Source organism: Carcharhinus amblyrhynchos, unplaced genomic scaffold (genome assembly GCF_965287045.1).
Source record: "Carcharhinus amblyrhynchos unplaced genomic scaffold, sCarAmb.v2.hapA scaffold_661, whole genome shotgun sequence".
NCBI classification, from domain to species: domain Eukaryota; kingdom Metazoa; phylum Chordata; class Chondrichthyes; order Carcharhiniformes; family Carcharhinidae; genus Carcharhinus; species Carcharhinus amblyrhynchos.
This window is the reverse complement of record NW_027650401.1, coordinates 51822-69224: the sequence shown is the minus strand read 5'-3', so window position 1 is coordinate 69224 and position 17403 is coordinate 51822. Positions and strand designations below refer to the sequence as shown.

Sequence of the window (17403 nt, the reverse complement as noted above, 5' to 3'; positions counted from 1 at the left end):
GGGTGTGTGCTCTCTCTTCCCAGACTCTGCTCTGACGGATCTCCCCGGGGTCGCTGTGCTGTAAATAGGGTGTGTGCTCTCTCTTCCCCGACTCTGCTCTGACGGAGCTCCCCGGGGTCACTGTGCTGTAAATAGGGTGTGTGCTCTCTCTTCCCCGACTCTGCTCTGACGGAGCTCCCCGGTGTCGCAGTGCTGAAGATTCTGGGAGAAATATGCAGCAGTTTCAGGTTGGGGGTATTTTCACACATACCGGCAATCTGCTTACCATTGCTGCTGCTTGGAAGATTCAGGCCCATTTATATTTTAAATCCATTTATATTTTAATTGTTACACTAAAAATTAACACAAACACTCACTCTATCTCCTCCAGACTCCTGCAGGTCAGTATGAGGTGGCAGAGAGCAGGGACAGATTGATCTGTGAAGGAGTTTGATCCCAGGTTCAGAACCCTCAGTGACTGGTTTGTACAGAGAGCGAAGATGAGATCCTCAGCACAAGAATCTGTGAGAGCGCTATTATACAGACTGGAGACCAGAGAGAGAAATAACAGGAATCAGGCTCAAACCCCAGGGTTTTATATAATACTGTTAATAACAATAATAATGTATTGTAGGAGACATTCCAAAAACATAACTTGCATTTCTGTAGAATGAGGAAATACTCAATGCTGAAAATGAAATATAAATAAACTGGAAATGTTCAGCAGGTTAGGGAAATATTTGTGAAGAGAGAAACAGGGGTAAAGTTTGAGCTTCCATTGGAACTGGGAACTGGCAGTGAATTGACAGGTTTGAAGGGACAGCGGTGGGTGGCTGGGGATGAAACAAAGAAAGGACAAACTGGAATTACAGGAGTGATTAAATGGTAAAAGTGATGATGGGTTAGGACCATAATCACAGGATCCCCATGTCCTTACTCGGAGTGGCTCGGGAGGGACACGGGATGGTTAGTGGTTTGGGAATGCAGTTTGTGGTGAGGGTGAAGATAATGGCTGTGATTTTCCCAGAAGCTGTGAATTCCCAACATGGGGATTGGAAATGGGTGGTGTGTCTGTGTGGGCAGGATAGGCAGAGTTATGAAGGTGATATTGTCAGAGGCGGACAATTAACGGCTGGCAGGCAGGAGGAGCTGCCCACTGAGGCAGCCTGGGCAGGGGGCAGTCCCGGTTCAGGCAATGCTGGCACCATCTCCAAAGGCAGCCAGCAGGACTTTCAAACACAGCAGCTCTGGAGGGAGCAGCGAGGGAGCTCTGCTTACTGAATGAGGGGCTGAAATGTCAGAAAGCAGAGCAAGGGTTACCCCCCCAATCACTAATTCCTCCCTGGAGGGGCTCCTCCCGGCTGCTCAGGCTCAGAGGGAGGTCCTGTTCCCTCAGGATGGGAGGAGATTATACCAACATTACAAGCCAGTCTGGATGGAGATTGCTGGGAGGTGAGCAGGTTTCAGACACGTGGTTACAGTGTGGAAAAGGATCAATGTCCTGATGTGTTCTGACACGGTGAGTGCAGCACAGCCTGATATGTGAATAAGGATGAGAGTGAAACTGTAGAAAGAACATCTCCACCCAGACACCGGCAATGCAAAGGCAGCAGCATTGACTGTCAGAGACATGTCCGTTAGGCTGGCACCAGCATAGGCTAGAGCAGGGTTCACCAACATATTCACTGGGCAAACACACGGCAATGTTTTTCTCACTCAAGGGGCTGATGAGTAAATTTCAGAATGATCAAGTTTGGCACAGCAGAAATTTCAATTAAAAACTAAACTGAGATATGAAAAGAAACAACTTGCTGAGCACAATAATGAGGAATAAATAAAGATGATGGTTAGAGTTTAATCCTCATCAATCACAAATTGTTTCTCTCCCACATTTGCTGCAGTTTGGCTCAAAAACCCATCAGCAGCAAACATGGGAAAGAAACGGCATGTGATTGGAGGAGCAGCTCCATACAGATTCTTCCATTCAAACTGAACTGTGTGACTGAGATTCTGGAAACTCGCTCCGGGGGCCGCATTGAGGGGCTTCGAGGGTCACATTCACCCCTTGGTCCACACGTTGGGCAACCCCGGGCTAGAGCATGTGTTTGATGAGTGAGGAACAATGTGTGTGTTTGGAAAGAGAGAGCAAACATCATCAGGGAATGAGTGAAGAAGAGTGGAAGACATCCAGGTCTGTCTATCCTTACACCAATGGAAGATGAAGTGTTAGATCAGGAAGTATCAAAGTTGACAAGTTATGTTTCAGCTGTATGAAACTTTAGTTGGCCACATTTGAATATTGCTTACAGTTCTGTTTGCCGCAATACCAGAATGATGTAGGTGCTTTGGAGAGGGTGTAAAGAAGGTTCATCAGAATGTGGCCTGGTCAAGGACGGTTGAGGTATGAGGAGAGGTTGGACAAACACGGATAGTTTTTACTACAAAAAGGGAGGCTGAGGGGTGACCTGATGGAGGTATCCACAATTATGGTAGATAGTCAGTCAGAGACTTTTCTCCAGGGTGGAATGATCAACTACAAGAGGGCACAGGATGAAGGCGAGGGGGGCAAAGTTTCAGGGAGATGTGGGATAAGTTTTCAGAGGGTGACAGATACCTGGAATGCACTGCCAATGGAGCTGGTGGAAGCAGGCACGTTACCAATGTCCAACATACATCTTTATAGATACAGGAACAGGAGGCGAACAAAGGAATAGAAAGGTCTGGGTCTGAATAAGGATTAGGAGTCACCACAAGCTTGATGGACCAAAGGGCTTATTACTGTGCTGTATGGTTTTTTTGATCTTCTTTGTATACGGAGATTAAAAATCACCCGTGATTATTGCAGTTTGTTTTTACAAGACCCCATTATTTTTCCTGTGTTCTGTGTCAGAGATTCTGAATATTGTTAGGGGCGATTAAATGATTCCCATAAACGATCTTTTACCTTTGTTAATTCTTATCTCTCCCCAAACTGATTCTGCACCTTGATCATTGGAACTAAGTTCACCTCTCGCTGCTGTACTGTCATCTGTTACTAACAGCGAGACTCCACCACCATGTCCTGTCCTCCATTCACTGCCATCTATTCACTCTCCCCCCTTTCACAAATCAATGGGTGCTGTGTCCGGGGAGAGCTGTGCACATCTGAGGAGGAGGAGAGAACCTCAGAGGGTGCACCATAACATTATTCCCCAACTCCCTCAACATAAGGATCTGTGGGACTGACATCCCATTGCTCAGGGATCAGAGAGAGAAGCAACAGGAGTCAGAGGAAAAGCAATTTTCCTTATTCATAACTGACACCAATAGTAATGGGCAGTGTTTTTTATACAAATACCAGTGGTGAAATTATATTGTTGAATATTCAGTAATTATAAACACAATCTCACACAGTCTGCTACTTACTCCAGTTTCTGTATTTTACAGTCCGGATTCCTCAGAGCCACAGACAGCCGTTTCACTCCTGAATCTCCCAGTTCATTGTAACCCAGATCCAGATATATCAGTGAGCGGTTTGTACTGAGAGCAGAGGCCAGGTCCTCGGCACAAGAATCGGTGAGAGCATTATCATACAGACTGGAGATCAGAGAGAGAAAAATAACAGGAATCAGGGTAAATCCACAGTGTTTTTAAGAATAAGATCATTAACAATAATAATGTACAGCGCGGGTCGTTCAAGAAACACAACTTCAGTTCATACAGAAGGCAAAATTATATTAATGCTGTAAATCTGAAATATGAATAAATATGTTGGAAACTCTCATCAGGTCAGGCAATATCTGTGAAGAGAGAAACAGATTTAGTTTCAGTTCAATTAGTTACAATTAGAACTTGGAAGTATCAGTGAATTAAATTGTTTGAAGTGACAGGGAGCTGGGGATGGGCGGGTGACAAGGAAAGAATAAAATGGAAGTGTCGGAGTGATTAAATGATAAAAAAGGATGATGGAGAAAGGGAAGAGCTCAGGATTCCCATGTCCTTACCCTGAGTCACAGGGAGGGACATGGGATGGTCAGTGGCTCAGGAATGGAGTGTGTGGTGGGGTTGAAGATGATGAGAGAGAAACCTTTTTCACACTGCCAGTGGTTCAGGTCTGGAATTACAGCTGGGAAGTGTGGTGGAGGGAGGCTGCATCGAAACAGTCAGAAAGGAATTAGATGATTATTTGAAATATAAACAATGAGCGAGGATACGAGAAAAAGGCTGGAGAATGACACACATTCCTAATGCTAATTTGGTGAGCTAGTACAGACACGATGGGCCAAATGGCCTCATTGTGCACCGTAACAATTCTGTGAAGATAATGGTTGGAAATGTATCGATATTTCAACTGGAAGTTGGTGATGTTGCAGTGTGGACAGTGTTAGTAGCCACAGTCCCCAGTAAAATGTTAATACTGATAGGCAGAGGGATCTGGGCGTACAGGTACACAGAGTATTGATAGGCAGAGGGATCTGGGCGTACAGGTACACAGAGTATTGATAGGCAGAGGGATCTGGGCGTACAGGTACACAGAGTATTGATAGGCAGAGGGATCTGGGCGTACAGGTACACAGAGTATTGATAGGCAGAGGGATCTGGGCGTACAGGTACACCGAGTATTGATAGGCAGAGGGATCTGGGCGTACAGGTACACCGAGTATTGATAGGCAGAGGGATCTGGGCGTACAGGTACACAGGGTCACTGAAAGTGGCAGTGCAGGGTGGAGATGGTAGTCAGGAAGGCATACGGCATGCTTGCCTTCATCGGCCGGGGGCACTGAGTTTAAAAATTGGCAAGTCACGTTGCAGCTTTATAGAACCTTAGTGAGGCCACACTTGGAATATAGAGTTCAATTCTGGGTCACCCACACTACCAGAAGGATGTGGAGGCTTTGGGAGAGGGGACAGAAAAGATTTACCAGGATGTTGCCCCTGGTACGGAGGGGCATTAGCTCTGAGGAGAGGTCGGAGAAACTTGGTTTGTTCTCACTGGAGATTGAGGGGGAGACCCTGATAGAAGTCGACAAGATGATGAGGGACAGAGTGGAGAGTCAGAAGCTTTTTCCCCCCAGGGTGGAAGAGTCAATTACTGGGTGTGTGTGTGTGTGTGTGTGTGTGTGTGTGTGTGTGTGGGGCACGGGTTTAGAGGTGTGAGGGGCAAGGTTTAAAGGAGATGTACGAGGCAGATTTTTGACACAGTAGTGGGTGCCTGGGACTCGTTGCTGGGGGAGGGAGTGGAAGTTTTTATGGTAGTGAAGGCAAAGCTGGCACCAGATTTAAAGGCAGCCAGCAGCACTTTTAAAGGCTCCGAAGGGAGCAGTGAGGGAGCCCTGGTTAATGAACAAAGGGCTGAAATGGCAGAAGGCAGATTAAACCCAATTCACTGACACTACCCTGGAAATTCTCAAGGCTATATCGGTTTGGAGGGAGGTTCTGTTCCCTCAGGACTGGAGGAGGAGACCTGTCACATCAACCCAAGCAAGTCTGGATAGAAACTGCCGAGGGCCAGAGCAGGCAGCACGTGGCTGCAGTGAGGCAAAAGGATCAATAACCTGATATGTTCTGACAAGGTGAGTGTTAAACTTACAGGCTGATATGTGAATAAGGATGGAAGAGAAATTGTGGAAAGAACATCTCCACCCAGACACTGGCAATGTCCAAACAGCAGCATCAATCCTCAGGAACATGTCAGCCTCTCTGTGAAGGGTTCCGGTCAGTCAGAGATGACTGCTGTACTGCCCACACTGAGTGACCATCCTGGTGGGCCCATGATGGGCAGTCTGGCAGCACCATAGGCTTGTGTGTGTCTTTGATGGGTGAGTAACAATGGAAATTTATGTGCTTGTAGAAGAGGGCACAGAGCGACAGAGAAGGAGCCAAGAGTGAGAGTGTCTGGATTGTGTCATCCTTATGCCAATGGAAGATGAAGTGCTGGAGCTGGGAGACCTGGAGACTGGGTGGGCAATCGCTGATGGTGAGATGGGTTGTGGATCCAGAGAGAGTGAGTGAGTGAGTGATGGGCACAGGAGAGGCTCTGCTGCTGAGTCCAAAACCTGGTGCTTGTGTGTTCACCATTGGTCAGATGGAGCTCTGGGTTAGGGACAGTCTCCAGGACATGTTGGAATGTGCATTACCCTCTAACAATCTTCACTCTCTCACAAATCAACAGCTGTGGTGAGAGGGAGACAAGTGTCTACCTTGGAAGGAGAGGAGGGTTCACAGAGGGTGCTCTTTCACATTATTCCCTATAACATCCACCAGAGCAGATACTGTCTCTCCTGAGTAGCAAAGGGGTTACAATCTGGCAGCACAGGACAGCACACACAAACTCGAGCAGCTGATGGAGGCAGCAAGAGCTGAGTTCACTCCCATTTTGAGGGGAGAGGGCAGAGCCAGCTTGTGGAAGGTGAAATATGACTGGAATATGTAACAATGCAGCAGATACTGGAGCTGCAGTGTAAGGTATTTTAACATTCGGTGGAGTTTCCAAAGGCTGTGTGTATCCATACACAAAGGATGGAGGAGTCAATCCAGACCAGCAGTGTTACCATGTCTCAGGTATGAGCACAAATAACATCCTCCACAGAGAGATTGGTGACCTTCATGGAGAGAGTCACATCCAGCACTGCACCCACTGGAGACGCACAGAGACCTGCCTGTTATCTGTGAAGCAGTGGCTGGACGAGAGGAGAAAATGCATCTGGAGTCACTGTCAGAACCTCTCACTCCTCAGCTGAGCGGGGAGGGTCCAGTTTACCCTGAATGGATATAGCATTAACTGCCTGCAGCATCTCTGGGCTCCTCTCAGGACGACCCTGGTGTGGGCAGTGGGTCCTCTTCTGCTCCGACTGTGACACAAGCACCTGATGAAGCTATGCTGACAGGGACAACTCCAGCATCTGTGCAGAGCACGCGCAGTCGAATCTTTCCTGGACTGAAAATCCAAAGGCAAAGGCCACGGTCATCGAAATTCCCGGAGGAGAGAGATAAAGACCCTGCCTGTAGCTCAGTGGAAAATGCGGGGATGGTTGTGTTTGTCAGGGTAGGGTCGCCTCCTTGAGTTTCACAGGGTTATACTTTGTTGTTTGCCGGTCACCTTGTTATGCTTGTGTTTTTAATAAATTCAGAGATGGTGCACTACTAAAACAATCCTTCACCACATTACGGGGTTTCCAACAGTTCACTGGGAATGAGAGATCAGAAATATTACACAGAATGAGGTGGATACATTTCCAATGTCTTTGTCTCATGTAGTGACAGCTCCAGAGAAATGGTAGAACATTCACAGACACAGCAACGGGGAGCAGAAGGTGGAAGATTTATTACGTTGAATGGCTGTGTGAGTAAGACTCATGTAAAACATATCTGTTAGCGTTAATCTCCATCCTCCCTGACACATATCCCATGGTCCCTGGCCTGTGGTCCATGGGGTTCCTCATCATGAAGCATCTGGTCAACATCGCACTTGTTCAAAGTCACACTTTGTTCAAAGCTTCTCCACTCTAACCCAGGTTGTATAGAGCACAGCACAACACCAGGATATTTGAGACCCTTGCTGGGTATATTGAAGGGTTCCATCAGATTTATCTTTAGAAACTCTCTGGCCTGCTCAAATGGTCACTCTAGTTGCCCTGTAACAGCTGTTGTATCTCTCCCCTGTGACTGTGTTTGGGTTACACACAGGCACAATTACCCATCCCTTCAGTGGGTAGCGCTGGTCTTTATTAATTATTTCATAGGATGATGGTGTCACTGGCAATATCAACACTTCCAGCCAATCCCCAGTTGCCCTTGGGAAGGGGGTGGTGAGCCATCTTCTTAAATTCTGCAGCTATCCGGTACAAATGCCGTTAGGAAGTGACGTCCAGGGTTATGATCCCACGGTAAAGATGGCAAAGCAATATTTTCCAAGTCAGGATGTTGTGTGACTTGGAAAGGAATCTGAAGCGCGTTGGTGTTCTAGTTTTCTGATATCTTTGCCCATCTCGGTGATAATTAGTACATACTTGGAACATGCTGTCTCAGGAAATTTGGTGAGTTGCTACAATCCGCCTTATATGTGGTACACACTGCTGGCACTGTGTGTCAGTGATGGAGAGAGTCAATGTTTAATTTGGTGGATGGCCTGCTGATCCATTCAGCTCCTCTGCCATGGATGAGCTTCTTGACTATCTCTGAAGCTGCACTCATTCCAGTAAGATGAGCAGATCCCATCACACTGCTGACTTGTGCCTTGTTGACGGAGAACAAGCATTTGGGAGACAGGAGGTGAGTTGCTCATCTCTGAATTCCCAGGCTGTGATCTACGCTTGGAGCCACAGTGTTTACAGTTCAGTGTCTGTTCAGTGGTCCCAGTGCGGCCCCCACCACCCAGATGTTGACGGTTGAGAGTTCTGCAATGGTGCTGTCATTCAAAGTGAAGAGAATATGGTTAGATTGCCTTCTGTTTGAGATGATCCTTGCCCTCCACGTGTGTAGTGAAACATTACTTGCTATTTATCAGGTTAAGTCTGAATGTTCTTCAGCCCCTAGTTACGATGAAGAGTCATCCAGATTTGAAGGGTTCGCTGTTCTCTCTCCACAGAAGCTGTCAGGATGCTGGGATTTTCCAGCATTTTCTGTTTTGTTCAGGTCTTGCTGTTTATGGACATGAACTGCTTCAGTATCTGAGGAATTGTGAACAGTACTGAGCATTGTACAATCGTTAGTGAGCATCCTCACTCTGACCTTATAATGGAAGGAAGGACATTGATAAAGCAATTGAAGGTGGTTGGGCTTCGGACATCACCCTGAGGAACTCCTGCAGTGATGATCATGAGGCACTGGAAGGATTCCACATTTTCTGATGATCAAGAGCAGACTGATGGAGTAGTAATTCACCAGATTGGATTTGTCCTGCTTTTTTCCCCATTGTCCGGTAGATCCAGTGTTGTAACTGTCCTGGAACAGCTTGGCTCGGAGAATGGTTAGTTATGGAACACAATTCTTCAGTACCATTGCTGGGGTACTGCCAGGCTGACAGATTTTGCAGTGTGCAGTGCCTTCAGTCATTTCTTTACCTCACAAACAGTGAATCAAACTGATATCTGTAATGCTGGGGACCTCAGGAGGAGGCTGAGATTAATCATTCTACTCAGCACTTCTGGCTGAAGGTGACACTGATGCTCTGGGTTCCCTCATCAGTAATGATGGAATTCTTGTGGCGTGTTTATAGAATCATACAATTCCCACCGTGTAGAAGGAGGCCATTTGGCCCATCGAGTCTTCACCAATTCTTTGAAAGAATATCATACCCAGGCCCTATCTCTGTAACTCCACATATATGGCCAACTGATCCCCCTAACCTGTACACCCTGAGACACCTAGGGACAACTTAGCATAGCCAATCAACCAAGCCTGCACTTCTTTGGACTGTGGGAACAACTGGAACAGAGGGAACCCACACAGACATGGGGAGAATGTGCAAACTCTACACAAAGTCACCCAAGGCCGAAAATGAACCCTGGTCCCTGGCACTGTGAGACAGCAGTGCTAAGCACTGTGCCACTGTGTCGCTTAATGTAACCAGCATGTCCAACATTTGTGGCATGTCTAACACTATTTATGACTGGATATGGCAAGACAGCAGATCTCTGGTGTGACTGAGGGTGGTCCACCATATGCTGCGCCCATTCTGTGGTCTGGAGCTTCACATCTCATTTTTAGATAAACACAAGTCTCATTTGGTAGCATGTGTAAAGAAAATTAGTTATAGTAACAGTACTGGTTGCTGGGGAAAGCCACTGTCAGCTTCCTATAAACGAAAAGGTACAGTGCACCTCTCCTGCCTGCTTCCTGTCACTCAGATAACTCCATATCCAGGCTTTGCTGCTTTTATTTCATGGTCTCCAACTTTGCTCCCAAGCTTATTGTGTGTCCAGTAATAGCGGGCTGCTTTTAATAACACGAATACATAGTAATGATATATTTGGTATCGTTATAACAATGTCCATTATTAATAGGGACATGATTCAGATTATTCTGCACTGGGATTATTGTCAGCTGAGCTGTGCCTTGAACTGCTGGGCTGTAAGCTCTGGAATTCTCTTCATAACCCTCCCCACCTCCATCTCTGCATTCTCCTTTTAAGATGCTCCTTCGGCTATGTTTAACATAAATTTGAGAGTGGATCCCTCAGGATAAAACTTATCAGAATTCCATGTAGTTTGTAATCTGCCTTACCAACACACAGCAGTTTTCTATGTTTAATCAAACTGAGAAGCTGACAGACATAAACATCTATAATCTGAAAGACAAATTGAATTTGCCACCAGCCATATCTGGTAATACTATAAACATTTAATTGTTTTGTCCATCTTTTTTATTCTCATGAATGGTTTAGAGAATAACTATAAATGATTAGTTAAATCTTTCACTCCTGAATCTCGCAGTTTATTGTAACTCAGGTTCAGACACATCACTGACTGGTTTGTACTGAGAGCAGAGGTGAGAATATCTGAGGCTGTTACTCTCCAAACTGGAGATCAGAGAGAGAAAGATTTCAGGAATCAGAGTGAATCCGTGGTGTTTAACACAAATACTGACAGGAATGATGTGGAATGGTTATTAATGACACTATTACTGACACTGATAATAATTTACAGTGTTAGACATCCACTGATTATTAACACAATCTCACAGTCTGATACTTACTCCAGTTTCTGTATTTTACATTCTGGATTCCTCAGAGCCGCAGACAATGGTTTCACTCCTGAATCTCCCACTCTATTGCTACCCAAGCTAAATGGAGAAAGTGAGAAACACATTAGATTCAGGGTAATTTTCAGCAGGAAAAATAGCTGGATCTACTTTTGTGTAAGAAACTTAGCACCAGAGGTGAACTGATTCAAGTTACGATACTATACCTCACCCAAGTTGATTTTTCTCTACAGTCTAGCTGTGACTGTAACACTACGTTCTAGACTCTTTCCTTTCATTCCCTATGTACAGAATGCTTTGGCACTAATAAATGCGACAATAATAAATCAAATAATATCAAACCCTTTCTGTTGAATGGAAAAGACAGTAATCAGCATTGAAAAATGAAGAACAATCCACTCCCACTGGTTGGCCTACTGGGGGAATCCACTTTTACACATCTCAAAATGTATACTTTGTTTAATTGTCCATGGGATGTGAGTGTCGCTGGCTAGACCAGCATTTATTTCCCACTGCTAATGGCCCATAGAGGAGGTGATACGCACATCCTGTGAACAAGCAAGTCAGTTTAAACATGTCCCACATTCTGGTCTCATTTCCTGATCGTCAGAATTATTCTCCTGAATCCCACTGACCCTGCTACGTTTCCAGAAATTCAAACCATTTCTGCTGTTACATAAAATCCTGGATTTTATGAGAATTGTACATTTCACTGAGTGTTAAATGATAAATCTGTGAGAGCGAATCCCTCGGGATTCCCAGTGCTTCTTAACTATTGACATTATATCACCTGTATAATATCTCAAGACGGGTTAAACTGTGAAACTGTGCTAACTGTTGCTTTAAGATCTATTCCCTAGATTTTATACAACAAGATTATTCTCCCATTAGAAAGTTGAAATATTTCTGTTTGATTAGTTTATAGGGGTGTTCTACTTCCGGGAATTATCGGGCGTTTCCTCTTCCCCGTAGATCCTCACAAAGGAAAAGGATTATCCGAAAATCCCGTTTCATATCACTGACAGTTTGACTGGAGATTTTCCAGCAGCGGTATCCTCATTCAGGAAATTCTGATTTCCTCAGCTCAGATCTAAGCTCTGCAGTCCTGCCACATTTAGCTGTGAATGGTAATGCACGATGAAACAACAGAAGGAGAAGGGTCCACAAATATCCCATCCTCATGACGGAGATGACTAACATATCAGTGCAAAAGATATGGCTTAAATATTAGTTACTAACTTCAGTGCCTGAACCATCCAGAGGTCCCCAGAATCACAGATATGTCATCAGCTAACTCGATTCACTCCACACAATGTCAAGAAATAACTAAAGGTAATCAATACTGTAAAGATTGTAGGTCTTGACAATATTCCAGTAATTGTACAGAAGATTACTGCTCCAGGAGTTGCTCTGTTCCTAGCCCAGCTGTTCCAGTAGAGCTACAACACTGATGTTTACCCAATATAGCGGGAAATTGCCGAGGTATAATCGTAAATAAAAAGGAGAGAACAAATCCAATCTGTCCATTTACCACCCCATCAGTCTACTCTCCATCATCAGCACAGTAATGGAAGGCTAACAAGACTATCAAGTGACACTTAATTAGCAATGATCTGCTCGCTGACTCTGAGCTTGTGTTTACTCAGGGTCACTCAGTCCCCTACCTCATTACAGCCTCGATACAAACAACAGAGCTGAACTCAGGATGTGAGATGAAAATGTCTGCCCTGCCATCAAGGCAGAATATGACCACATGTAGCAAAAAGGAGCCAGAGAAAAACCTGAAATCAATGGAAATAAGAGAAAAACCGCTCTGCCAGTTGGATTAAGAGCGGCATAAAGGAAGATAGTTGTGGTTGTTGGACCATCTACAAGATGCAGCGCAACAGGCACCATGGCCTGTTACACAGCACCTTCCAAACTGGAGATTTCTATCCCTGGAAGGACAAAGGCAGCAGATGAATGGAAACATCACCACCTGGAAGTTCCCTTCCAACATACACACCATCCTGACTTGGAAAAATACATCATCGTTCCTTCATAGTGACTGGGTCAAAACCCCGACACTCTCTTTCTCACACCACAGGAGTCCCTAAATGTAATGCCAGCGATATAATTGTGCTTTCCAAGCAGTTGATAGGGGTTTAGTTCCCAGCTTTCTCAGTTTGTTGGAGTGTGTGTGAAGAGAGGGTCATCTCAGCTCCAGGAAATCACAGCAGGAATTTCTCAGGGGAGTGCCCTCGCCATCTTCAGCTGCTTCATCAATTACATTTCATCCATCATCAGAAATGGAGATGTTTGCTGATCTCTGCACAACATTCAGCACCATTCTCAACTCCACAAGATAGTGATGTGGAACATGTCCATATTTAGCAAGGTTTGAATAATATTAAGGAAAGGGCTGACAAAGTGCCAGCCGATGACCATCTCCACCAAGACAGAATACAGCCATTTCCCTTTACATTCAATGGGATTATTATCCCCTGGATCCCGACTATCAGCACCTTGGATGCTACCATTGGCCAGAAACATACTAGACATAACAATACTGTGGCTTTTAGAGAAGAGTAAAGGACAGGAACTCTGTGCAGCGTAACTCGCCTCCTGGCTTCCCAAAACATTTCCCCATCTACAAGACACAAGTCAGTAATGTGATTAAATACCATCCATTTGTCTGCATGAGGGCAGCTCAAGGTTCAGGAAGCTCACCACCATCCAGGATAACTCTGCTTGTTGACTGGTACATCACCCAGCACCTTCAACATTCATTCCATCCACCAGAGAGATACAGAGCTAGCAGTGTGTACCATCTACAAGACGCAGTTCGACAACTCCCAATGGCCCGTTACATAGCACCTTCCAAACGTGTGATTTCTACCCCGAGTAGGACAAGAGCAGCAGATAAATGGAGACATCTCCACCTGGAAGTTTCCTTCAAAAATACACACCATCCTGACTTGGAAATATATCGCTGTTCCTTCACAGTGACTGGTTCACATGTCCTGGGATTCTCTTTCTCACAGCATGGTGGGTGTACCTACACCACAGGAATCCCTAAATGCAAATGATGGTGATACAATAGCGAGCATCGTTGCTTTCCAAGCAGTTGATACGGGTTTAATTCCCAGCTATCTCAGTTTGTTGGAGTGGATGGAGAGAGGGCCAGGAGACAGTAACCACAACCAAAAAGAGCGGGTCAATTCATTTTCTTCAAATCAGTGGCTCTAGACTGGAGCAGTAGTGTTAAACTTAGCCGAGGGTCGGAGGGTCGGTTGATCATCTAACTACTCTGAGCCGGCCCACATTTAGTTCAAAAGGGAAACGGTAAATCTAATAGTGACACAGAGGAAAACTAAATTCATTGGTTGGTTAAAAACAAATTGCCGTTTGCGATTGGCTTAATATTGCAGTGAATTGGAGGAAGCAACAGAAAGGATCAATGATGGTTCTGCTGTTGATGTGGTGTACATGGATATTCAAAAATCAGCTGACGCAATGAGTCATATCAGCAAGCAATATAAAATAATCGGTAGAATTGTTAATGGATTGCTGGACATATCTGTGCATCAATCATTGCTGTTAGTAGGGTCAGTGTAGATAGCAGTTAATAAAGAATACAGCATCTTGGGCCTTACTGTAATGAAATAGTTTATGTTTGAGGGCTTGGATAATAATTCATGAGTTTAAGTTTAATTTGTGTTTCTGTGCTTGTGTGCTTAAAAAGGGCTAAAACTAATTTCACTTCATGTTAAACAAAGCTGGCTGCCTGGTTTCACTTTAAACTGTCCCTGCATTTTAATTTAAGATTTAAGATGTTGTGAGAGTTATAGAGATTAAAAAAATGGTTGTTTATATTCAGAGGCCCACAATGAATGATAGAAGCACTGAGTTTCAGACGGTGTTCACAGAGGCTGCCAGTAGAGGCAGGGCAATGCAGGGATTCAGAAACCAACCCGAACTGAGGATGTCACCAGTGATCATGGGACTTATAAAGGGACATTGTCCCAATATAACACACACCTACTGTAATACATAACAGAAGTAGGGCTCAGTAAAATAATCCTGATAATAATTAAATACAAACTGTAAGCTGTACTGAACAAGAGAAACTAATTTTTGTACAGCATCGTACGTAATCAGGTGGTTTCTGTTGGGACAGGGAAAGATCCTTTTACAGATTTTGGAGGGAGGCCTTTACAGCTCTAATTATTTAAAATTCATCCCAATAGTGTTTTTATTCATTCAAGGAACGTGGGCATCGCTGGTTTTGCCAACATTTACTGCCGATGGCTATTTGCCCACGGGAATCTGCCTTCTTGAAATGATGTAGTTTTATCAGAGAATCACAGATTTATTACAGGTTCAGAATGAGACCAATCGGCCCATCATGTCTGCAGCTGCTCTGAAACGAGCATTATTACTCTGCACCATTCTCCCACACTTTCTCTGTGACATTGTTTCCCCTCAACTTCCTCGCACGAACGTGCCTCTGTTTTATTAGAACAAAGGAAATGGATTCTCAACAATGAAAATATTCGCTATGAGACCAAACAAACAGTTACCTCAACTCCTGACACTTGTGCAGAACGGGTCCCAGCCGCTGGAGTCCTTCACACTGAATGTGGCATTGCTGTAGATCGAGGTGTTTTACTGTATCACAGAGTCCAATGACATGAGACAGGACTGTACAGTCAATCGGGGTCAGTCGCAATTCACTAAATGAAAGTATTTCCATAGATCCCACTGTGTTCCGAGCCAGTGCTTTATTCTGAGACTCAAACAGGTAGTGGAATGTGTTCAGGAGGTTCCTTTTCCCAGTTTCAGTCTCGGTGTTTCTAATCTGCCCTTCAACCTTCTCCTTCACCCAGTCAATCACTCGGCAGGTTGTTTGATGAAGAAATTGACCCAGAAACTCCACCAGGGGTCGAGCTGACTGTGGGGAGGTCAGACCAACAACAAAACGGAGAAATATCTCAAATCGCCCATCTGTGCTGCTGTGGGCTTCACTGAGGAGTTTCCCAATCTCCCCGGGATCTGGAGTCAGGAATTGTGCAAGTGCAGCGGCAAACTCTTGGATGGTGAGGTGTGGGAATGTGTAAACCACACTCTGGGCAGAATCATCTCTCTCCAAAAGTTCCATCAGGAACCCAGACAGGAACTGGGAAGGTTGGAGATTGTACTCAATCAAATCTGCGTTTCTAAACACAATCTTCTTCTCGGAGACTCCTGTGTAGGCCATCTCACCAAGCTTCAGTAACACATCACGGGGGTTTTCAATCTCTCGGCTATGGTTTTTCAGAATGTTGTAAATATAGTAGGAATATAGTTGGGTGATGGTCTTGGGAACTTGCTGCTGTTTCCTGTCTCTTTGTGTAAAGAAGGGACCCAGTGACAGAGCGAGGATCCAGCAGTGGGAAGGGTTGTAACACATGGTGTACAGGATCTCGTTCTCCTCCACGTGTTTGAAAACAGCTGCTGCCACCATCTGATCTTCAAAAAACTTGTTGAAATATTCCTTCCGTTCATCACCAACAAATCCCAGGATTTCAGCCCAGACACTGATCTCAGCCTTTTCTAATAAATGTAATGCAGTGGGGCGGCTGGTCACGAGCACTGAACATCCTGGGAGCAGCTTGTGCTGTATTAAACTGTACACAATGTCAGACACTTTACACCGGAATTCAGGATCTGTGGTTCTGTATTTCTCCGATGGTCGGCAAAATCAATCGTGTCCTTGAATTCATCCAAACCATCGAATATAAACAGCAATCCCTCTGGGTTCTTCCAGAGCTCTCCCAGAATATTCCCAAAGTAAGGATACTGATCCAGATTCCTCAGGTTTATTCTACAGTTAATAGTGTTCAAATCCCGGAATTTAAAACTGAAGACAAATTGAAAGTGTGGGTATATTTTCCCAGTGGCCCAGTCATAAACAATCTTTTGTACCATTGTTGTTTTTCCAATTCCCGGGACTCCGCTCACTGCTGCTGAATTCCCAGATTTGGATTTTCTCTGGGAAAAGCTGCTCTGGAACAATTGATCAGTTTGGATTTTTTCCAGTTCTCTCCGGAGATGTTTCTCTCTCCATTCTTCATGGTCTCGGCCTCTTGCCAGCAGTTCATGTTCGACAAGTGTCCGATCTCAAACAGTGGAAATAACCATTAGCTCAGCGTATCGATCAACCAGCTGGAAAATCTTAACCTTCTCCTTTACGAGGATAGCGTTCACTCTCAGAGTTTCAGTTTGTACCCGGAGTGTCTCCTTGTGTTTCTGTTGGAGATCTTCAATCAGAACAGAGAAAAAATGTTTATTGTTATTTGCGTTCATAGGTAACTTCGCTGAAAACAGATTTAATTCATTAAAAGGTTAATGGAAATCTCATTTGAAAGTGAACAAAAACAAATTTTTCATATCCTCAGTTGATTCTATATTTACTGAATACAGATCTCTACGTCGATAATATTTTCTATCTAAATCGGGAACAGTATCCAAACTGCTGTGTATTGTGGGCCCTGACAGGTGTGTACAGGGTTTCACAGTGAATCAGGATTCTACCGGTGTGTACAGGGTTTAAAACTGTATCAGGGCCCTGCCAAGCGTGTATGCGGTTTTGTGAATTGAATGAAGTAAAACACAATCCCTACAATTACAACAAATGTCAGAAGTCACGTGGATTGACTCTTACATCGATGCTGAATTCACAAGAATTGATGAGTTCCAAACAAGTTTTAGCCCTGCTCCTAG

General features: G+C 44.7%; 1 protein-coding gene across 1 annotated transcript; it reads right to left on the bottom strand.

The window, feature by feature from the left end:
• Window positions 1-263: 263 nt before the first annotated feature.
• On the bottom strand, window positions 264-16608 carry LOC145339762 (NACHT, LRR and PYD domains-containing protein 3-like). Its single transcript, XM_080184290.1, is given in 5 exon segments — window positions 264-524; window positions 3385-3555; window positions 10654-10740; window positions 15222-16335; window positions 16338-16608. Coding segments are annotated over 5 exon segments (1815 nt in total). The 3' UTR covers window positions 264-352.
• Between the last annotated feature and the right edge of the window lie 795 nt (window positions 16609-17403).